This window comes from Chrysoperla carnea, chromosome 3, assembly GCF_905475395.1.
Source record: "Chrysoperla carnea chromosome 3, inChrCarn1.1, whole genome shotgun sequence".
Lineage (NCBI taxonomy): Eukaryota > Metazoa > Arthropoda > Insecta > Neuroptera > Chrysopidae > Chrysoperla > Chrysoperla carnea.
In genome coordinates, this window is record NC_058339.1 from 8,834,330 (window position 1) to 8,858,021 (window position 23,692).

Sequence of the window (23,692 nt, forward strand, 5' to 3'; positions counted from 1 at the left end):
AAAAAAAAAGGTGCACAAAAGAAGTGCGAGGTCATCTGTGTTGACGTACAGGCAGTTAAGTTGTCTCCTTGCCTAAAAGCTTCTGCACTGTACTACAAAACAAAGCTTTGTAGCCACAATTATACGGTGTTTGATATGACAACATTGGATGCCCTGTGCTACTGGTGGGACGAGAGCGAGGGAGAGCTAAAATCTTCAAATTTTGTCAGCTGTTTAATAAATTATTTAGAGGAATTAGTTTTTAGCTGGCCTTCTGAAATTGACCGCGAAATTATTATTTGGAGCGATGGCTGCGGCTACCAAAATAAAAATAAAGTTCTCAGTAATGCCCTACTGCAATTTGCTGTTTTAAATGATATTACAATATTTCAAAAATACCTTGTTCGCGGACACACACAGATGGAATGCGATTCTGTACATGCAACAATTGAAAAAAAATTAAAAAACAGAGACATCTATTTACCCCATGAGTATATTTCAGTAACTAAGGAAGCCAGGATGAAGCCTTTTCCTTACAGAACTAAATGTATCACCTATGATTTTTTTAAAGATTTCACGGGGGCTAAATTTGAAAGGTTTTTGTATAAATCATTTGTTAATATTTATTACATTAATTTTTTATTTTTCTTTAACACAGTTTCATTTTACATTTTAGATTTTCGTCAATCCGACCGGATAACAAGCCAACTGAACCTACAGTGCACCAGCTGTGTTCCATTAAATACACCCCTGCAGGAAAGCTATATTATAAACTGAGTTTCATTGACGAGGAATTTGTGGAATTAGAACGTCGTGCCAAAAAAGTAGTGGACGATCCTTATCCTCAAATGTATAAGGAAAGACTAAAAATAAAACAATCAAAATTTGAACATCTACAGCAGCTAAAGAGTGTTATACCTGTTGGGGCACATGCCTTTTATGATAACTTACCTCATTAATTAATTTTTATTTACTTTCAATTCATTTTAAATAACTGTAAATATTAAAAATTAATAATTAACAGACTGAATATTCTAAAATACATGTTTTTTTTTTGTTTCATTGCTTCATACCCTATCTCGTATGTCATTACTATCATGCATACTGATCGGTACTCCACCTCCTATGTCAATTTAGTATTAAATTATTTATCCATTCTAAATATTTCTTTTTTAACCTCATGACTAGGTACTGGCTTTTAAATTTTTTTTTACACCCGTTGATAACGTTTGTATCATATATGATACATACACTTTTAAACCGATTTTATATCACCTGAGACATCTTCTTTTGAATTTCTAAAAGTTTTATCATATATTTGAACCTTTTTATTGCTATGTGAGTCATCCCTATCCGTTTATACTTAAGTAACAATGAAAAAATTCATGTTAAAACAAGTGTCCTGTTTGTGTATTTTTATGTGTGAATTAGTTCATAAAGTGAAAATTGATTTTAGCCAGGAAATTTTTACAGTAAGTAAAGTTTTAAGCATTATTCAATATTTTTAAAGTATAAATTTAATTTTAATTACAATTTGAGCAATATTTACCTTTTCTGTTTTATGTGCATGCAGTTTAAAATCAATGTATCATATGTGATACAAAAGTAGTCAATAGACGTAAAATAAACTTAACAAACACAAATAATATTGTTATATACTTATAATTTTTACTTTGCTTTAGAATATAATGGCCAATAAAATTCTGAGTGCGGAAGAAATTTTGAACTTACTAGAATCCGGAAATGTATCTGAGCTCGAACTAAGTGATGAAGAACAATATGAGATGGAACAAGATGATACTAGAATTTTTACTGATCCGCTAGTAAGATTGGAAAATCGTAATTTGATAAGAATAGGGACTGATACTTTGCGGCCCTTCCAATCGGAATTAGAAGAGCCAATTTCCGATGATGATGCCAAAGATAATAAGGAAAATGTTGCACAAAAACATATCTGCGACACACTCAAACTGGGTAAAAGAAGCCTTTCAATCACCTCAATTACCTCAATGGGGTGAAGATGAGATCCATGAAGAACTTTTGTCCCCACTTGCATATTTTGAGAAGTATTTACCTTCAGAGTATTTCTCAGAAATATCAACTTATACCAATATATACGCATTGCAGAATGATAAACAAAAGTTCAAACCGAGTACACCAAGAGAAATAAAAACATTATTTGCTCTACATATTATGATGGGATGTTTGAAATTCCCCCAAATTAATTTGTATTGGGAGAGAGCACTGCAGATCGATTGTTTCGTAAATAATATGACAAGGAATCGTTTTTACGAGTTGCGAAATAATTTGCATTTAGTTAATAATTTAGAACAAGAGAACAATACAGACAAATTTTATAAAGTTCGGCCAATTTACGAAAAGATTCGGCAAAGAATGTTAGAATTGCCCATTCAGAAGGAAATATGCATCGACGAGCAATTAATACCATTTAAGGGGCACTTAAGTGTTAAACAATATATTAAAAATAAACCCAATCCATGGGGAATCAAATTATTTTTATTGTGTGCAAAAGATGGGATCGCTTATGACAGCGGTGCCCAACCTACGGCCCGCGGGCCGGATCCGGCCCGCGAAGAAGCTCAATCCGGCCCGCGAGCTCCTAGTCGGATATTCGTAAATTATTGACCAAATACCGCCTATTTTTTAAATTTATTAAAGTATTTTCTGTGAATTTTATTAACTACAATATTTCTGATATTGTTATATGTATTTTGATTGAATAATTTGTATTTGTACATGACATCGGCATGACACGGTGTGTCATGCCGATGTCGACTAGTGCTGCCGCGAGTGGCCGATAGTCGAGGTGACTACAGAGTGAAGTTAGTTATAATCATGGAGTTACTTGTGGTAATTATTTCATAGGAGATGCTCACATATGTTTACATTAACTTTTGTGAAAACTTTAAGTTAATTTTTGATAAATAAGTTATTAAAAAATATAAATTTAATTTTGTGAAAGTTTTATAATATTGAATATTTTTACCCCAAATAATGTCGACGAAAAAACGTAAAGTGGATAGTGAGTGCCGCGTTTTTCAAGAGAAATGGACAAACATGTACTTTTTTGTGGCGCAAGGGGAAAAATGCTTATGCCTTATTTGCAAGGAAAGTTTATCTGTATTTAAAGAACATAACATCAAACGACATTACGATTCCAAACATAAGCAGACATATAACAAATACGTCGGTGTGTGCCGCGAAAATAAAATTACAAATTTACAAAGTGAAATTGGCGGATTAACCAAAGTATTTAACAACGCGAAAAATATTAATGAGTCGATTGTGCGAGCTAGCTATCGAGTAGGTCACATAATAGGCAAAGAAGTTCATCCATTTTCAGATGGGGAATTTGTTAAAAGGTGCTTAATGGCGGTAGTGGAAGAAGTGTGCCCGGAAAAAAAAAGTGCATTCGAATCTGTGAGTTTATCACGTATGACAATGACACGAAGAATAGAAGATTTAGGAAGTGATCTTATGGTACAATTAAAATCAAAAGCAAGTCAGTTCAAAATGTTTTCCATTGCTACAGATGAATCTACGGACGTGACTGATATTGCGCAATTGCTTGTATTCATCCGTGGAATAAATAATAGTTTTGAAGTTACGGAGGAACTTGCTGCAATGAAAAGTATTAAAACAACTACTACGGGTGAAGATTTATTTAAGGAAGTATCCGAAATTTTTTATGATCTTAACCTTGACTGGAATAAATTAACGGCCATAACTACAGATGGCGCTCCATCTATGGTTGGTCGGCACAATGGGCTAGTAGCCAGATTAAGGAAAAAAGTGCTGGAATCAAATGGATCACCGCCGTTGGATATACATTGTATCATTCACCAACAAAATCTTTGTGGAAAAATTTTAAATTTAGATCATGTTATGAAGGTAGTTACTAAATCCGTAAATTTAATAAGATCATATTCTACGAATCACAGAATATTCAAAGAATTTCTTTTACAAATTGAAGCCGAATATGGTGATGTGGTTTATCATAGCGAAATCCGCTGGCTGAGCCGCGGTAGGGTACTACAGCGATTTTTTGATTTGAGACATGAAATTGATATATTCTTTATTGAAAAATCAACTCAGCTCCACGAACTAAGTAACCCTGTGTGGCTGTGGGATTTAGCTATACTCTGTGATTTAACTGCGTATGTAAATGAACTTAATCTCAAATTGCAATGCAAAGACAAACTTATTTCCCATGTATATGCTGATTTATGTGCGTTTCAAACAAAATTAAAGCTTTTCATACAGCAAACGGAAAAAGGACAGTTGACGCACTTTCCGACTTGCACTGCTTTACGTAAAGAAAGGAAAAATGATAATTTTCCAAGTGAAAAAATTACCAAGATGCTGCAATTACTCAGCAAAAGTTTCGAAGATAGATTTGCAGATTTTCACCGGATTAAAAATGAAATACGCTTGTTTGAAAATCCTTTTACAGTGGATGTTTCTACGGCGCCAGGTGATTTACAATTAGAATTAATTGAATTGCAATGCCAAACACCATTACAGGATCTTTTTCGCGAGAAGTCCTTACCAGATTTTTATGCAGCGTTAGATTCTTATCCGAATTTGAGAAACCTTGGAATGAAAATGACAACGGCGTTTGCAAGCACGTACATTTGTGAACAAACATTTTCAACTTTAAAAAGAGCCAAACCAGCGTCTCGCGCTCGACTTTCAGATGATCACCTTCATTCCATATTAAGGATGAACGTCACTCAACTTGAACCAAATATTAAAAAATTAGTTTCTGAAAAACAACATCAGACTTCACATTAATAAATCGTGAGTACACATTTTGTTCTTTTGAAATTTTAACCTTTTATGATTTCATTTAATTCTAAAAATAAATTAAAAAACGCAACATTTTCATAAAATTTATAAATATTTAAAAAAAATGAATCAGCACAAACATATTCGTGAATTCATTGAAAATGTTGAATTTTTTTCAAAGGTGTTACTAAGATATGCAATTATAAAGAATCCGGCCCGCGAAATCGTATGTCATGATGAATCCGGCCCACGGACAAAAAAAGGTTGGGCAACCCTGGCTTATGATTTCATTATGTATCAAGATGCGAGAACGAACTTGAATCCTGATTGGTTAAAAGAATATGGATTTGGAGCTACAGTCATATTAGAACTTTCCAAAAGATTGGATGAGAAAGGCTATTTTCTATATTATGACAATTACTTTTCTTCGTATAAGCTCCTCCAACAATTGAAAATAAAAAATATATACGCAGCTTGTACGATACGAATTAATAGGTTTCAAAATCCTCCATTTAGTTCTGATAATGAATCTAAAAATAAAAAAAGAGGGCATATGGAGGAACTGGTTAATTCTAATGGAGATATTGTAGTTGTCAAATGGATGGACAATAGAAAAGTTGTTCTTGCATCAAATTTTGTTGGTATAGGTGAAGTAGATCTTGTAAGTAGATGGGACAAGAAACTTAATAAATACATTAATGTTACAAGACCAGAGATAGTAAAAAAATACAACCATGGTATGGGTGGAGTCGATTTGATGGACCGAATGATTAGCTTGTACAGAATATATATTAAATCAAAAAAATGGACACTTCGACTCATTTTCCATGCCGTGGATTTGGCAATTGTCAATTCATGGTTTGAGTACAAATCCCACGCAAAAAAAGAGTGTATCCCCGAAAAGGACATATTAGATTTGTTACACTTTAAAATGAGAATTGCTGAAGAACTAATAGTCTAAGATCCCGCTGCAAAAATCTGCATGTATCTGTTTTTTTGATAAAACTTAATTTTTATGAATGTTAAGTAATAGCAGAACAGATTACGGCAGGGTTGCCTATCAAAATTTGGCCGCAAATATTTTTAATTAAATTTTTTAAAATTGATTTCTGTTGATAAATTGCATGTACATGTTTTTTACGTAAATCCAATGTTATTTAAAAGCAAATGATGGGAGAAATACAAATAAAAAGGGTTGCCAGCTCTCAGTCGGCCGCAACCTGTGGGTTGCCAGGTGTGAACAGGTATATTACTGTTGATTATTTGCACTTACGTGTTTTTCACTTCAATTATATATGAAATTAAAGTTTATTTATTTCTCTATACGATAACACATGGTTGCCTGAAAAATAATGGCCGCAAGTAGGGGTTGCCATCATTTGAATTTATGTCTCCTATTACTGTTGATTATTTGCACTTACGTGTTTTTCACTTCAATTATATATGAAATTAAAGTTTATTTATTTCTCTATACGATAACACATGGTTGCCTGAAAAATAATGGCCGCAAGTAGGGGTTGCCATCATTTGAATTTATGTCTCCTACGCTGGAGGACTGCAAGCTAGAGAATGCGCGCGCCACTTTGGGTAGTAAACAAGGATGCCATATGGCAGATGGGATTTATGTAGACGTTTTCTTTAATATACTTCTTTCGTTTTTCGAGTGAAGAGTTCTATTCTGTCAATTTTTGTGTTGATATATTTTTGCCAAATTAATAATTGTTTTTCAAAATGAAGACGTGTTTTTTGTGCGGCAGTACTGACAATGTCATTGAGTTTAGTGATGATTCATTACAAAAGTGTAAACTAATGCTATTATTCCGCCAAAAAAAACAATTTAAATACAGTGATTTAACCCTAAAAAGTGAAACAGACAAAATAAATGGTTATCACTCACAGTGTTATAAAAAGTTTACGGTTTTAAAACAAAAATATAAGGAAGAATTTTCTAATTTTTGTCAAACGCAAACTGTAAGTAAAACTTTATGTTTATCATACTTTTTTTTCATTTACATTTATATCATGTAATTTACAATGGGATTATTTATAGGAACATTCAGCCACAACTTTTGCTGCTGAGCAGTCGAGTAATGTTAATAATCCAAATGAAATGTTGATCCAAATGGACGTTGATGAAATGGTGGTATACAATGATCTTAGGACTGGAATTTTGAAGGAGGTATGTGATGATTTACAATAAAACGATATAGGTATTTAGGTGCTCCTTTTTCAGATAGTGGTAATATTTCTTTTAGTTCTATAATATTGCTGCAATATTTTAAGTTAAACCTGAAATGTCGCATAAAATTTTGATTCAAAAAATATGTACAGATAGCAGCTGTGCTTCCCATTGCATTTCTATTCATCAATTCATAGGTACTACCATAGATAATAATTATTTATCACTCAACTCACGAGGCAGCGCTTCAATCAATTGACCGCCTTTTTTAAAATACTCAATGCCAAATTCTCAACACAATTGATATTTTTACTTTTTTATGTTTTACTGTTTTAGAACATGTTTGAGTATCACATTTTTATTTGAAATGCTATCAATTAGCGTTTTTCCCAAATCATGTGCTTAAAACAGTAAAACCAAAACATAATTAAACATTTGAAAGAAAAAAACGCTTTTAAAATATAAAATAAATTTATTAAACAACTAATCTTTAACTTTTTTACATTTGCATAAAATTTTATATTTCATAAAATTTTATAAATCGTGATTGCTTTCGAGAATCCTCTATAAGACCTACTTACAATAATAAATTAAATATATGTATTACATAAAGATTTTAACTTACTACTTAAGTGGAGGCTAGGAAAAGCATTTTCCTTTGTATTAGTTCGCAATTTTCCTCTACAAGGTTAGAATTTAATTTCTCCGGCGAAATGTAAATCGCAGGCACGATAGTTTCAAATATTCAATGTACGTTCAACCAATCTCTATCGTCCATTTCTTAAATCGCTGAAAAATTAAGTCTTTCAAGAAGATTTCTTCTCAAGCTAATAATTTTTGTACTTACCTCATAATCTCATAATCCTTAGGAATCGTATGGTAATCTAATCTCGTTTTGTATTTTTCCACAACCTTTCACTCAACATGCAAAAACTATCTTTTAATTTTATATATTTATAATTAATATTTTATAATAATTGACACTATTTGAAAATAACTATTTTATTAGTCTGTCAAATATGACAAGGTAACTATGGTGATGAAACTTTCCCACAAAACAATATTGTAATCAAAGAATTCAGTAGAATTAGCCAAAAAAGTGAAACATCTCTATAGAGCTAGATAATCTTTAAAAAAATCATTAAAACCATTTAATTTTTATTAACGTTGAAGTAAATGAAATAAGTTGATCAACTAATTTACACTTTACCAGCAATAAATATAATTGTATAAATATTAAATTAAAATAATAAACAATTTTATTTCAGGAGTTGCCCTCAACTTCCACTTCGATGAAATCAATGGAGTCAACGAATACTTTAGCAAGCTCTCAATATTTAACGCCGACTAAAAAAGTGCTGTGTATGTTTTGTGAAACAGTGGAGAAAAAAGTTGGCGGACGACGAGTTTATGTTTCATTTCCAAAATCACAACAGACAATAGATGAAATAAAAAAAATTGCAATGATAAATAATGACACACGAATTTTAGATATACTGGAACATTATAAAGAACAAGTAGCATACCATGGAATTTGTTTAACCTCATTTCAAGTAAAAAGAATAAGACAAATTATTGAACAGCCTGAACCTACTGTGTGGCATGATAGTAGGAATTTGTATAAAAAAGCATTTCAATCACTTTCGGTTTTAATCACTACTGAAATAGTGGAAAAAAGGAAGGTCATGTATCTTGCTGACCTTTTTTTTACATACAAAGCACTTTTAATGGAGTATAAACCTGTTCATATGTCCATTGAAGAGTTAAAAAACTATCGAATAGAAGCCTTAGAGCATAAAATTATGAATGTTTTTAGCGACTCCATCACTATCGAAACCTCTTCTGGGCCACAACAGAAAAAAATTGTTTACATGCGTGACATTAATATTTCAGAATTGGCTACCAAAGCTGCACATCTCCAAAATAGAGAAGTCAATAAACTAGAGCATGCCGCTTATGAATTACGTAATTGCATCAAGAGCATTACAGTGAATAAACTTCCTGAAAAATTGACAGCCGATGACGTGATAAAGGGAGAATGTGAGATCCCTGAAAAACTTTTTGACTTTATGTGTAATCTTATTCAGGGGCCAGATATAAGGCGGAAAAGTTGTGAAGACGATTATATCAAAATTAAATCGTTATGTAGTGACATAATTTATATTGCATCAAAAGGAACAATTAAACCATCCAAAAACCTGACACTTGGTCTTGCTATGAAGTCATTAACCAGTTCTCGAAGAGTTGTTTCTATACTAAATAGATATGGCCATAGCATAGGCTACAACTTAGTAGAAGAAATTGAAACTGAAATGACATACACAGCACATGAAAACAACAAAATTATACCAAATGGAATAGACATTGTTGAAGAACGCAGTACACATGTTGCATTCGACAATTTTGATCGTTTTGTCGATACAAGTTCTGGTAAAGATACCCTGCATGACACAGTAGGAATTATCTATCAATTTACTGCAGATGATGAGAATGAAAACTGTGCGGATACGGAAAACGATAATGATGAAAATCTGGACAGATCAAGTACGTCAATTGTTGATGAAAATAGCAGCGAATCTTCATCACGTCCTCGTAAAAGAAGAAGATTTCAAGGAGTTGTCAATGAGATTCGACCATATTACAAACAACCTGCACAAGGTATGACTTTGATTTCCGCCAGTGCCATTGAACAGTTTATTAGTGAATGTAAATATGCTACAAACATTGCAATTGATAAAGACTTAATGTGGATTATTTCATTATCACGTTTCAATTCAACTCCAATGTGGTTGACTTATAATTGCAACCTGTCTTCAGACAATAGTAAAATTCAGACTATTGAATATTTGTCTCCAATTAATGCGTCTCCAACGTCGGACTCTGTTGTTCAGAAAACTCTGGAGATAACAAGTGAGATTGCCAATAACTGTAAACAACAAAATATTATTGTCACGTATGATTTAGCAATAGCTAAAATCGCTTGGCAAATTCAAGAAAAATTAAGACCTAAATTTGATAATATTTTCGTAAATATGGGTGCATTCCACACACAAATTGCATTCTTCAGAGCTCTGGGAAAATACATCGATTCTAGCGGATTGGTTGACATCTTAATTAAAGCAGAAGTACTTGGCGTAGGTTCAACAAACAATTTTATTGACAGCAAACACTTTAATCGTTGCAGACGACTTCATCCGTTGATTTCTGCCGCTTTGCAGATACTGCATTTCAAACAGTATTTATTACAACTAGAAGGTAGTGCTGAAGTGTCTCGTGGAAATTCATCACAAAGTGAAAGTGAACCTGACGCGCTAGATGAAAACTTATTACCAATAGAATTTGATCCAAATACATTTGATGATGATTTATTAGAGTTTATAAACAATTCGTCTAACCATATTTCACCTGATGACAACGAACCAATGATTTTACCGAATTCCTTACAAAAAATAGTTAATGGCTATAAACAATTTTGCTTAATAACTTTATCAGGTGGTCACGGGAAAACAGCTCAATATTTTTTTCAATATACACAATTTGTCAACTTGTTCTTGAGATTTTCGAGAAGTATCCGCTCTAGTGATTATGAACTATATTTGGATTCTATTTTCGACATGTGTGATTTGTTTTTCGCATTAAATCAACCAAATTACGCAAGATATTCGACTTTATATTTAAACAATTTAATGAAATTGAAAATCGAGCAATCACCTCTTCTTTCTGACTTTCGACGTGGAGCTTTTGGTATCAGACGTACAACCGCAAAGTTTGCAAGATCACCTGTAGATTTGTCATTAGAACAGACTATCAACGCTGACGCTGGTAATACATTGACTGGTATTACTCACTTTACGAATTCCATAAGTGCTAGACAAAAATGGGCTCTTAGTCACAGTATGAGGACTAAGATTTTAACAGCAGTCAAAAAAGAAACAGGATTATTGCACGAAGATGATACGTCCCAATGTTTACAACAACATCAAATTAAAAAAGATAAACTCGATTTAAACCAAATAATATCAGTATTTAATAACTCAATAAATCCCTTTAATAAAAATATAGATGAAAATTCGCTGTTCAACATTTCGACTGGCAAAGCAGCATCTCAACCTGTGGCTGACTTTCTTCTTAACATTATATCAATTGGCAAGAAACAAAAAATGGAATTTATATCAGAATGTGTTGAAGAACCTGGGAGATTCGTGAAATCCATTCGTAGAAATAACATTTTAAATTTTGCATCTGACTGCGTTAAAAAAACTCAAAAAAGTAGAGACGGAAGCAAACGCATTCTTCTGAAAATGGAACGAGATGTGTTTGGACGGCTATTAGCAATAGGATTAAAAAAAAAAGTTGATCTTGAATATTGTTTAACCTTTCCTCTTGCACCTGCACCTCCAGCTCTTTTTCAATGTTCTGGTGAAATGTTCAAAACGACGAAGTCTAAATTAGCTGATCACTTGAAATCACAAATAAAGCTAACTAATCCTCCACCAATTGATATAGAAGTGATTGATGGTTTTTACTTTTTACATCTCATTGGATTTTCCTTGCCTCAGATGTTTGGAAAATTAGCTGAGTCTATTTTAATAAAACTTTGCTCAACAAGTGCTCATGAAGTACATATTATTTTTGACAAATATATAGTGCCTTCGATAAAAGATTGCGAACGGGAAAATCGATCAGCGATCAACATTCCATACACTATCAACGGCCCTCTTCAACCTCGACCCAATAATTTTCTCGAAAGCCTCAAAAACCGTTATTTCAAAGAGGCACTCATTAATTTTTTAGCTACTTACTGGGAAAATGATTGTAATGCAACGACATTACTCAATAAAAAAGTCTTCATAACCGTTGAAGAACAGTGTTTCTCTTATAAATCAGATGGAAACTGTGTAATAAAAACAGAAGAAATTGATTTTAATTGTCAACATGAAGAGGCTGACACGAGAATAATGTTTCACATAAGTAAAGTGCCTCCAAACTCAAAAATTTTAGTCAAAGCTAACGATACTGATGTGCTCATCATTTTGTTGGGGAATATTCACAAAGTACCTGATATAGAAATTTGGATGGCTGGAACAACTAAAAAAAATGCAACTAATCAGAGTTGCATAAATTGTACACAATTAGCATTGAAACTGGGTTCAGAATTATGTCGTGCTCTACCAGCATTCCATGCTTTTACTGGTTGTGATTTCACAGCTGCGTTTTATAACAAAGGCAAAGTCAGACCATTTAAATTATTTGCAAAAAATAAAAATTTTCAAACAATTTTTCAAGCACTCACCAATGAAACCGACGTATTTGATGAAGAAAAAATTAGTATCGTGCAAGAATTTACTTCCCTCATATACGGTGTCAAGAAATGCTCGAGTGTAAATGACGCTAGATATCAATTATTTCAAACAAAATATTCGGCAACGAAAAGTACTGAAAAATTTTTAAAAAATGTCACGACCTTTGACTCAAAAATGATTCCACCTTGCTGGCGGTCATTAAAACAAAAAATGTTGAGGACTATTTTTGTCAACTCAATGTGGACGAACGCAACGGATCCATGTTGTGTAAACTTGAATCCTGAAGACTGCGGCTGGAAGTTAATTGAAAATACTTTACAACCAACATGGTTCATTGGTGACCCCACCCCAATGACAGTTGAAGATATTTTATCAGAACCAAATCATAACTTCGAAGACTTCGAGAGTAATTCTTCTGACGAAAACTTCCTTTTAGATAAAATAGATTCAATCTCAGAAGACGAAGAAGAAGATGGTTATGATAATAATAATGATGAAAAAGAAGAAAATGAAAAAGAAGACGAAGAAGAGGACGAAGAGCAAGAAAATTGATATATATATATATAATTTTTCATAACAATTTTTGTGTTGTAAAAGTAATATTATATATTTTTTTAATAAAAGCACCTCATTCTACAATATTTATCAAACTCGATTATTAGAAAAACCTTAATATAATACCTTCATTGACCAATAGTTATAAGTTCGTATTTAATTATATAATACTGTACTTTTAAAAATAATAATTTAGACAAGCTTATTGATATTTAAAACAATATTTAGTAAAGACTCATTCGTTTAAGAGACTAAAGTCTATGAGAATAAAGTGATTAATTATTAAAATGAAACATGGGTTTATCTTAATACAGTTTTCTGTATGGATTTCATTTCCTCAAAAATCATTATTTCACAGATATAAAACTCGAATAAAAATAAATTTTAACTCTGATTCATCATATTTCTCTTCACAACCCAAAGTAACACGCGCATTCCGCCTCTCTTGTTTGCAGTCCTCCAGCGTAGGAGACATAAATTCAAATGATGGCAACCCCTACTTGCGGCCATTATTTTTCAGGCAACCATGTGTTATCGTATAGAGAAATAAATAAACTTTAATTTCATATATAATTGAAGTGAAAAACACGTAAGTGCAAATAATCAACAGTAATAGGAGACATAAATTCAAATGATGGCAACCCCTACTTGCGGCCATTATTTTTCAGGCAACCATGTGTTATCGTATAGAGAAATAAATAAACTTTAATTTCATATATAATTGAAGTGAAAAACACGTAAGTGCAAATAATCAACAGTAATATACCTGTTCACACCTGGCAACCCACAGGTTGCGGCCGACTGAGAGCTGGCAACCCTTTTTATTTGTATTTCTCCCATCATTTGCTTTTAAATAACATTGGATTTACGTAAAAAACATGTACATGCAATTTATCAACAGAAATCAATTTTAAAAAATTTAATTAAAAATATTTGCGGCCAAATTTTGATAGGCAACCCTGCCGTAATCTGTTCTGCTATTACTTAACATTCATAAAAATTAAGTTTTATCAAAAAAACAGATACATGCAGATTTTTGCAGCGGGATCTTAGACTATAATGAAGGTTAGAGAAAGCAAACATGCTCGAGGGAGACCATCATCTTCATTATCTACCGAACCCCCCTCCAAAAGAAAAAAAGAAACAAGGCCGTCAGATGCTGTCAGGTTGGACCAGGTGGATCATTTAGGGGAGCGAAGGCTAATACCGTACAGCGGCTAATTCCGTACATCGCTGTTTATACTGAAAGAATAGAGCTGCGCGCGTTTTGTTGGTTTCAATCATTAGCACAGTAGTCTTAGTGTAACCTATTAAGTTACTGTGTTATTAAGCGTAATCATTTTGCTATGAACACATGTTATGTGATTTGTTGCTGGTTTTTACAAGTTTTTAACATAAGAAAATAAGATGTAAGTACCTATTTTTATTAAATTTTATATTGAAATTATTATATTTCGGACTATAAATCTCTTTTTAATAAGATTATGGTCAAAGAATCACTTTATTTGAATTTTTTTTAGGTAAGTTCTCATTCTTGAAATTTGAATTCGGTTTCGGGAATTACCGTACACTGTACGGTATTACCCGCAATAACAGCTTGTATTAGCGTTGATTTATATGACATGTTATTAAATTTTTATTAATGAATAGGTGTTATAATATGTTGTTAATTAATTGTATTACATGGTTTTTTAATTTTTTAGATGGCTCCAAATAAAAAATGTAGTTGGTCACCACGAAAAATGAAACAAGCTGTGAAGGCTATACAAGATGGAGCTAAATTGAGAAAAACGGCTACTTTATATAATATTCCCGTAATGACACTATCAGATTATGTGAAGAAAGCAGGCAACTCTCGTTCTATCATTTTTAACAAAATGGGTAGAAAGCCAGTTTTTACAGCACAACAAGAAGCAGAAATAAAAGATCATATTCTGCTTTTAAGTAAGTTATTTTATGGATTGACACCAAATTCATTGAAGAGAGCTGTGTTTGAATATGCAGAAAGAAATAAAATAAAAAATCCATTTAACAAAGATGCAAGGGAAGCTGGAAAAGACTGGCTTTACGGTTTTCTCAAAAGAAACCCAGAAGTCTCTGTAAGACGCCCAGAAGCAACAAGTATAAATAGGATTCTTGCTTTCAATTCTCAAGAAATTAAATTGTATTTCGATAACTTGAAACAGATCATGATTAAACACAAGTTTCCTCCACACAGAATATTTAATGTGGATGAAACGGGCATAAATAGCGTTCATAGGCCTGATAAAATTCTTGCTGCAAAAGGGCTTAAGCAAGTTGGAGCAGCAACGAGTTGGGAAAGAGGAAAAAATATTACAATATGTTGTTGTATCAGTGCTACAGGCCAATACATCCCACCTATGATAATTTATCCCCGCCAGCGTATGCCAGCCAGTTTGGAAAGAGGAGGTCCAAATGGAAGCATTTATAAATGCTCCAAGTCTGGATGGATGAATGAGGAGCTATTTCTCGATTGGATCAAACATTTTAAAGAACATACAAGATCAACACTTGAGAATGAGGTGTTATTGATCCTCGATAATCACTCCAGTCATATTTCTTTAAATATATACCAGTACTGTCGTGAGAATGGCATCCATATGGTAACTTTACCACCACACACTTCCCATCGTACACAGCCCTTAGATTTAACTGTGTTTGGACCACTAAAAAGTGCATTACATAAGGAGTGCCAGACATATATGAATACGAACAACTATGAGAAGTTAACGCCTGTAGATCTCATTCCTCTTTTTACAAAAGCGTATCTTAAAATTGCCAATGCAGAAAAGGCTGTTAATGGGTTTAAAACTGCAGGAATTTGGCCTTTCGATTCGAATATTTTTGAACAATTGACTGAGGAAGGAAATGATGAACCATCACATGAAGCTATTTCACCAGAAGAAGCAATTCATTTAGCATCAGAGGTAGGTGAACTCATTTCACCAGAAGATGAAGTTAATTTAGAATCGGAGATACCATATGAACCCGTGTTTCCAGACAAAGCAGTCATTCATCCAGATAACCAGCAACCTAGTACATCAGGTATGAATAACGCAAGGCAGATTGTTGAAAATATTGAAGAAGAGATTATACAAACATCTTTCGAGGCTATTTCTCCATTACCAGACCAAAAAAAAAGGCAAGAAAAAGGGCAAGGTAAAAGAAAGCAGCACTCAATAGTTCTCACTTCCAGTCCAATGAAGACGTTCTTAGAAGATAAAGAAAATAAGCGAATTGTAAAAAAAGAAAACAAGCCGAAGAAACAGAATATATGCAAAAAAAATAAAAAGGACTCTAAGAAAACACTTCAGAAAAAAACAAAAAAAGAAACTAAAAACTTTTCAACTTCATCGTCTGAAGATGAATTTTATGACGAAGGGCAATCAGGAGTGAATGAATTGTGTGTTATATGCCATGAATTTGGGAAGGATAAAGAATTGTGGTATAGATGTGTGTCCTGTGGCAAATGGGCACATGCTTTGTGCAGTGGAGCAAATTCTGCGGACAATTATGTATGTCTAATTTGTGAATAAATAAAATAATAGGTACCCACAGTTAATTAATTTTTTTTTTTTTGTATAAAAAACCTTCTTTCGGGCTATTTAGGGTCTTAAAATTATGTACGAAATTAGACGAACAAAGTACGGAATTAGACGCAAGTCTCGGGTAATTCCGTACAAATAACTTTTTTAAATATTTTGATTTTGACACTGTCATATTGGACACTCTCAATTATGGATTATTTATATAAAACTAGATTAAATTTAGGATGGTTTGATATATAATACATTGAATTCTATTAAGTAGTTTCGGAGAAATGCACGTTTAAAGTTAGGTGTACGGCAATACCCTCCGCTCCCCTACCCGAATATGAAAATCGAAGTCGGTGTAAAGAAAAACATTGTAAAACCGGACAAACTAACTGGAAATGCTTAAAATGTAATGTGCATTTGTGCATTACCAAGGACAGAAATTGTTTTAAAAATTTTCATTTAAATAAATGATTTTTTAAATTTTTGATTTTATTGTCTTTTAATTTTTGATTATCTCAATTTAGTTTTTTATTTACAACAATGTAATAATTCTAATTTTGAACATGCGTTTATTATTACCCGTCTGAATAACAGCAACCCTTGACTACCAATGTATCATATATGATACATGTTAAAACCTAGTCTTATCGAGAAAATTTTAAAATTTTTGTTATTGGAAGTTATTAGGCTTGCAATAATGAAGTTAAAACACGAAAAAAAAAAATTTTTTTTTTTCAGGAATAAAAAGTTGGGGTCAACGGACCATACATTTTTATGTATCATATATGATACAAGGGTAGTCAAGAGGTTAACTAAAAGTAAAATCATTTCATAAAACAGAATACAGAAAATAATAACAATAACTTGAAGTACCTTTTTTAACCCCTTAACTACCGACACTGTTTCTCTAGGAAGCTACTAGTGGTACTTCAGTGTACCGACTATTTGAATTCTCTGTAAAACTTATTAACAATATTTATTTCTAGATATTTTGGTGGTACTTTAAAGTTTAATGTATTCTTATACGGATTATGATTCAAAAACTTGAAAAAACTTGCAATAACAGCATGTTTACACTAATTGAGACTCAGTTCTTGTCGAAGGTTATAATTGCGTATTTTAGTGTAAATTATCGAACAAAATTCAGGTATAATTTTGAATTTTTAATTAAATATGTGGATTTTTATTAATAATTAATGTGTTTTGAATGTGCCTGTATAAAATAGTTTTATTTTATTAAATTGTTCATCTTTAAATATCAAAAAATATAAACTGGACTCGTAAGTACCATTAAGTAAGTACAATGCTTTTGTAAGCATTGTTATGATATTATTTTGAAACAATAAAATAGTATTTGAAATAAATCGATTTTAGTACAGTAATTGAAAATGTGTTCGAGAAATAGAGCTATGACTGATGATGAGTTAATAAGAATACTTGAAGAAGATATTCCATTCGATTTATCTGAACAAACCGATGAAGAGGATGATTTTGAACAGGAGGAGGATAATAATACTGATCACTTTACGGATGTTTTTGAAAGAAATTTAGATAACATGTTTAATGAAGACGAAGAATTAGATATTGAAATGGGACCTGCGGTACCATCTACATTACAAGATATTACAAATATTTTACATGAATGCAGGACTTGGAAAAAAATTGAAGAAGATAAGAATATTGGTCCTTATTATTTGCCAGAAGGTATACGGTAACCATCATAATATTTTAGTATGTATTGAAATTCTGTTCTCTTGCAGGTGTAAATTTAGACGAAATTTCCGATTGTGAGACACCCACTGATTTTTTTATAAAGGTAATGGGTCCTGCAATAAAACACATAACTTTCCAATCGAATTTATATGCCACCCAAAAAAATAAAAACTTAAAACTTACCGAAGATGAACTTTTATCGTTCTTTGCATTGAATTTTTTTATGGGGTATCACCAATTACCTTCCATTAAAAATTATTGGTCAACCGATAAAGATTATGACGTTCCGTTTGTAAGGAATATTATGACACGGACGCGATTTGAAACGATACTTTCCAATATTCATATCAACGACAATACATTTATAACAAATAGTAATGATAAACTATACAAAGTAAGGCCTTTGATAGACATTTTGAACGAACAATTTAAGCATTATTACTATGGTTCAAGAGAGCTGGCTGTAGATGAAGCCATGATCCTTTTCAAAGGAAGATCCACGATTAAACAATATAATCCAATGAAACCTGTGAAAAGAGGTTATAAGTTATGGATCTTGGCGGATAAATGTGGATTCGTAAAGAAATTCGATGTATATCAAGGGAAAACCGGTCAAGTTGACAAAAAATTTGAAAATTACAATTTAGGTGAACGCGTTGTGTTAGAAATGACTGAAGAGCATTGGGGGAAACAAAAAATTATTTATTTCGATAATTTCTTCACATCGTTACGATTGTTGGAAAAATTGAAAGTTGAAGGAACTTTCGCCTGCGGCACTATACGACAAAATAGAAAAGGTATTCCTCCTACCATTAATGATAAGCACATGAAAAGAGGCGATTTCGATCACAAGACAAGTAACACAGGCATTACATTCTGTAAATGGATGGATAATCGACCAGTTCTCTTGGCCTCAAATTATAATGGTAGTAAAGAAACTACAGTAGAAAGAAGAGATAAAAAAGGGGAAAAACATCCAATAAAGTGTCCCGAAGTAATATGCGATTATGGAAAATTTATGGGTGGTGTCGATCGAGCCGATCATCTACGCAGTTTATATAATTTAGACAGAAGATCTAAGAAATGGTGGCACCGTTTACTTTTTGGAATGATAGAAATTTCTTTGATAAATGCATATATAATTTATTGCCAAGCTCGAACTAAAATGAGCGTGTTGGAGTTTCGTAGAGCTGTCACAAATGGACTAGCAGTAAAAGGTGCTACTTTACCTTCTACATCAAGATTGTCAAATTCACGCATCAGCTATGGTAATCGTCCGCAAAAGAGAAAATATAATTATTCGGTATCTCAAGACTTACGACTAAGTAATAGAGGTGCTCATTGGGCACGATTTGGGAATCAAAGAGGAAGGTGTGAACAGTGCCGCTGTTATGGAATACAATCAAGACCTTTTTCAAAGTGCTCAGCTTGTGGAATTTTTTTATGCTGTAACAAGGAAAAAAATTGTTTCCTTCATTACCACCAGGATTAATTTATTTATTGGTAATTATTTCGATTGTTAAAGATTATAATAAGAAAATATTAAATTATTTTTGAAATTTAAATAATTTGAGTTTTATTGTTGTATGAATCCCTTAGTGGTACCTTGAAGTACCCAAATTTTATCTCCGGTTTGGTAAATAATTTTTGAATTTTTTAACCCTTAAATGCGCAGTGTAGTTTAAAAACAACGAAATGAAACGCATAGATAAATGACCAGTTTTTTTTTTTTTTTTTTTTAATAAATAGAACTAACATGTTTCTGAACGAATAAAGAATAATTTTTTAAGTTGGTAAAATTGAATTTGACATTTGCTTTGACATAACATCTGATCTTATGTAAAAGCGCGGCAATCCGTAACTTTTTGTCGATAACAAAAATTGGCTGCAGTTTTTGAATCACAATTTTCGCAAGTAAGTCATTCGATTATATGTATAATTGTTTGTTATATCATTAATTTTATATTTAATTTACAATTTATTAAAAAAAATCATAAAGCATGGTGATAAGACCTAATTTATGCTTGTTGTGTAAAAACAACAGTGCGCATTGGTGGTATGTATTTTATGCATGTATGGTAAATGTGTTATTTGGGTTTTTCAGCATGCCACGCTCGTTAGGCTTGTTAGATAGTGAAATAAGAGAATATTTAGAGAAACTTGATGACTCGGAAGACGGATTGGATGGTTCGGACTCTGAACCGGAGGATGAAGGTAATTATTACCGAAACGTTCACGAGCTTATGAATGATCTTGAAAATGAAGATGAATTGGAAAACATTGAATTAGATGAGATGAATGAAGATCCTCCATTAGTTACTGAGGATACGGAAAATGCGCAAGAACAGGAGGACCCTCCCCTTGAAGAAAGCAATGATGAAGAAGTGAGCATACCAGGAGCACCTCAAAGAAACAGGCCCCTACTATGGAAAAAAAGAAATCTCGTTACTAATGAAGATGACCTTGTGTTTAGAGGTAATACTCAAATACCAGAAGCTTTATTGAATTGTAATACACCATTTGAATTCTTTTCATATTTTTTTACTCCAAATTTGAAAAAAGAAATTGTTTACGAAAGTAACCTTTATGCCACACAAAAGCAAATATCTAACCCAGAGACTATAAACGAAAATATACTAAATAAATTTCTAGGCATACTAGTTTTTACATCCGTCATAAAATTTCCAAATACAAGGTTATATTGGAGTGATAAATTTGGATATGATCTTATCAAAAACACCATGTCACAAAAGAAGTTTGAAAAAGTAAGATCGATTATTCACTTTGCTGATAACACTAAATGTCTCCCAAAGGAACATCCTGATTATGATAGACTCTATAGGATCAGACCACTTATCGAAACACTAAATCATGTGTTTGGCACCGTCCCTATGGATCAAAGGCTATCCATAGACGAGCAGATGTGCGCTACAAAAATGAGCCACTATATAAAACAGTACTTGCCTAACAAACCACACAAGTGGGGCTTCAAATTGTACCTTATCTGCAGTCTGCAAGGATATGCTCACAAATTTGAGCTATATGCAGGAGGAGGCAATAAAAATACTGCATCTTTACCAGGAGAACCAGATTTAGGAGAATCTGGGAACACTGTCATAAGGTTGGCTCGAATGGTACCTCGTCATGTAAACCACATAATATATTTCGACAACTTTTATACTTCTTTGCCGCTTCTCACCTATTTGGCCAAGGAAGGAATATATTCTTTAGGGACAGTTCGGGTAAACCGCGTACGAAATTCTAAATTACCAGATAAAAGAACAATAATGAAAAAAAATGTTGCAAGGGGTTTTTACGAAGAGAACGTAGCGAATGTAGATGGTACTGAAGTGAGCGCAGTTGTTTGGAAAGATAACAAGCCTGTCAATCTTCTTTCAACTTACGTAGGTGCCGAACCAGCCACCACTGTATCAAGATTCGACAAAAGGAGGAAAGAAAGAGTTGAGATCCCATGCCCCAAAATAATTCGTGAGTATAACACTCACATGGGAGGGGTGGACCTGTTAGATTCTTTTATAGGACGCTATCACATAACGATGAAGAGCAGGAAATGGACTATGCGTCTTTTTTACCACTTTTTGGACCTCTGTGTCATCAACTCATGGGTAATGTACAAGAAAGTGCACAATCAACTGGGTACCAGCAAATTGTTAAATTTAGCTCAATTTAGATTAGACGTTGCAGAGACATTGTGTCAGACTGGGTTGCCTATCAGTGGTTGCAAGCGTGGCCGTCCCAGTACCAGCAGTATACAGGCTCAACTTGAAATGAAGAGGAGTCGCACATCAGCTCAGTCAGTTCCGTCTAAAAATGTTAGGTTGGACCAAACATCACACTGGTCAGTTTGGTTAGAAAAACAGCAACGATGCAAATACCCCAAATGTACTGGATACACATTTAAAAAGTGTGAAAAATGTCAGGTATCTTTATGCGACACCAAACAGAAAAATTGTTACTATAAGTACCATACTGAATAAACATAATAAATATAGATTAAAAAAATCACTTCATTTTTACTTACTCATACATCATAATGACCCCTAAATGCGCAATGTGGTTTTTAAACAACCAACACATTTTATGAAAAAAATTACATAAAAACTAAGTCAATCTTTTTTTAAATATTTTTCCCTGTAAGTATAGAAGCTAAGTTACAAAATATATTTTTTTTTAACAAAATAGAAAATTCGCGCATCTAAGGGTTAAAGAAATCCGTATTCGTAAACTATTCGAGATATCAAAACATCAAGCAGCACCAAAAAATTTCCATTATTTCACATGCTGGGGTTTCAGAGGTAGTAAAAATCAGGACTGATAAGTACCACTAGTAGCTAAAGGGTTAAATATAGTTTTAATGCCCTACTGTAAAGTTGGTTATTTTGACATAAGAGTTTGAGAACTTTCATCATCGATATACAAATTAGTGGTATAGAAATGATTGAAGAAATGCAGACTAAAGGGCCCTGTACACGATCAAATTATTTGTTTGACAAACGAGTTTGTCAAATTTTTTGAAAGTGTGCGAGCTTGTTTGACGTGTTTGATGGAAATTTTGATTGACGGTGTGTGTTTGACAAACCTGTTTGATAGTGTGCAACGGTGTTTGTCAAATAAGATCTCAATTATCGTCTTGAAACCCTGGTGAAAACAACTGCGACGAAAGACCACAATAACGGCAACATCAAAAGACTATATGGATAAAAACAAGAGAACGAATGCGATCAAAAAAAGACGAATTTATGGAAAGTGTCTCGCTCGAACATCACTGAAGATGTTGAAAAAAAATGTTGATAATACCACACAAATTACTGAAGATAATCAATTTGATAATGATACACTTTTTTAGATACACAAAATATAAAAAACAAAGAAGGATAAAGGATTTAAGGATAAGGTTCAAAATTTATTATCAAAATATATTCAAATTTATCAGAATAGCAAAAAAGAGTCGACTAAGAGAAACATTAAACTAGCAAAACTCCATATCCACCATCTTCATGTTCGGAGAAAACGTTTGAACGCGAAATGTACCATTAAAAATGGTTTTCAATATTGTGGATAAGTTTATGTCGAACCATCTGGGGTTCAAATATAAACGTTTCGTCGCAAACACCACATTTTATTTATATCATTGAATATTATTTTAATTTATTTATTTATTTTTATTCATTTATTTATTTGTGTTGTTTAATTTTGGACACGGTTTTTTTAAAAGTGTGAATTCGTTTATGTTGAATTAAATATTGTTTTTCAGAAAATTTTTTATCACAAAATTCACATGAAAAATGTTTTATTCCAATATGGATGAGTTTATGTTTAGCCATAATCATCACATGAAAATGGTTTTTCTCCAATGAGTTCGTTTAAGCACGATTAATCTGTTTTTTAGAGCAATTGTTTTTGTCACAATCTTCACAAGAAAATGATTTTTCGCCACTATGAGTTCGTTTATGTACAACTAAATTGCATTCGTATTTACTTGAAAAACATTTAACTGTATTACGTTGATCATCCAAAACAGTTTTATATTTCACTGATATTTCACTCATAACTATTAATTTTTTTAATTTATTTGC

The 23,692-nt window shown here is 32.5% G+C and overlaps 4 protein-coding genes across 4 annotated transcripts; all 4 read left to right on the forward strand.

Moving 5' to 3' along the window:
- The first annotated feature begins 12,507 nt into the window (after positions 1 to 12,507).
- On the forward strand, positions 12,508 to 12,822 carry LOC123295832 (acidic leucine-rich nuclear phosphoprotein 32 family member A-like). The gene has a single exon (XM_044877293.1). It carries the CDS (start codon positions 12,508 to 12,510, stop codon positions 12,820 to 12,822), a length of 315 nt encoding a protein of 104 aa, XP_044733228.1.
- A 1,706-nt stretch (positions 12,823 to 14,528) lies between these two features.
- On the forward strand, positions 14,529 to 16,382 carry LOC123295833 (jerky protein homolog-like). Its single transcript, XM_044877295.1, has one exon. The coding sequence runs from the start codon at positions 14,529 to 14,531 to the stop codon at positions 16,380 to 16,382; it is 1,854 nt and encodes a 617-aa protein (XP_044733230.1).
- Positions 16,383 to 17,747: 1,365 nt separating this feature from the next.
- Positions 17,748 to 19,869, forward strand: LOC123295834 (piggyBac transposable element-derived protein 1-like). Its single transcript, XM_044877296.1, has 4 exons — positions 17,748 to 18,086; positions 18,143 to 18,383; positions 18,549 to 19,466; positions 19,845 to 19,869. Exons 1-4 carry the CDS (start codon positions 17,771 to 17,773, stop codon positions 19,867 to 19,869), a joined length of 1,500 nt encoding a protein of 499 aa, XP_044733231.1. The 5' UTR covers positions 17,748 to 17,770.
- A 208-nt stretch (positions 19,870 to 20,077) lies between these two features.
- LOC123296710 (piggyBac transposable element-derived protein 3-like) lies at positions 20,078 to 22,195 on the forward strand. Its single transcript, XM_044878308.1, has 2 exons — positions 20,078 to 20,309; positions 20,385 to 22,195. Exons 1-2 carry the CDS (start codon positions 20,096 to 20,098, stop codon positions 22,091 to 22,093), a joined length of 1,923 nt encoding a protein of 640 aa, XP_044734243.1. The 5' UTR covers positions 20,078 to 20,095; the 3' UTR covers positions 22,094 to 22,195.
- Positions 22,196 to 23,692: the final 1,497 nt, after the last annotated feature.

What these genes read in the sequence shown, in the direction of transcription:
- LOC123295834 (XM_044877296.1), top strand. Translation starts at nt 17,771, where the DNA reads ATGTGTTCGAGAAATAGAGCTATGACTGATGATGAGTTAATAAGAATA. An exon ending in TCCTTATTATTTGCCAGAAG is followed by an intron (nt 18,087 to 18,142) that starts GTATACGGTAAC and finishes GTTCTCTTGCAG; the next exon opens with GTGTAAATTTAGACGAAATT. An exon ending in GATAAAGATTATGACGTTCC is followed by an intron (nt 18,384 to 18,548) that starts GTTTGTAAGGAA and finishes CTATGGTTCAAG; the next exon opens with AGAGCTGGCTGTAGATGAAG.
- LOC123295832 (XM_044877293.1), top strand. Translation starts at nt 12,508, where the DNA reads ATGTGGACGAACGCAACGGATCCATGTTGTGTAAACTTGAATCCTGAA.
- LOC123296710 (XM_044878308.1), top strand. Translation starts at nt 20,096, where the DNA reads ATGGTGATAAGACCTAATTTATGCTTGTTGTGTAAAAACAACAGTGCG. An exon ending in CTCTGAACCGGAGGATGAAG is followed by an intron (nt 20,310 to 20,384) that starts GTAATTATTACC and finishes ACATTGAATTAG; the next exon opens with ATGAGATGAATGAAGATCCT.
- LOC123295833 (XM_044877295.1), top strand. Translation starts at nt 14,529, where the DNA reads ATGGCTCCAAATAAAAAATGTAGTTGGTCACCACGAAAAATGAAACAA.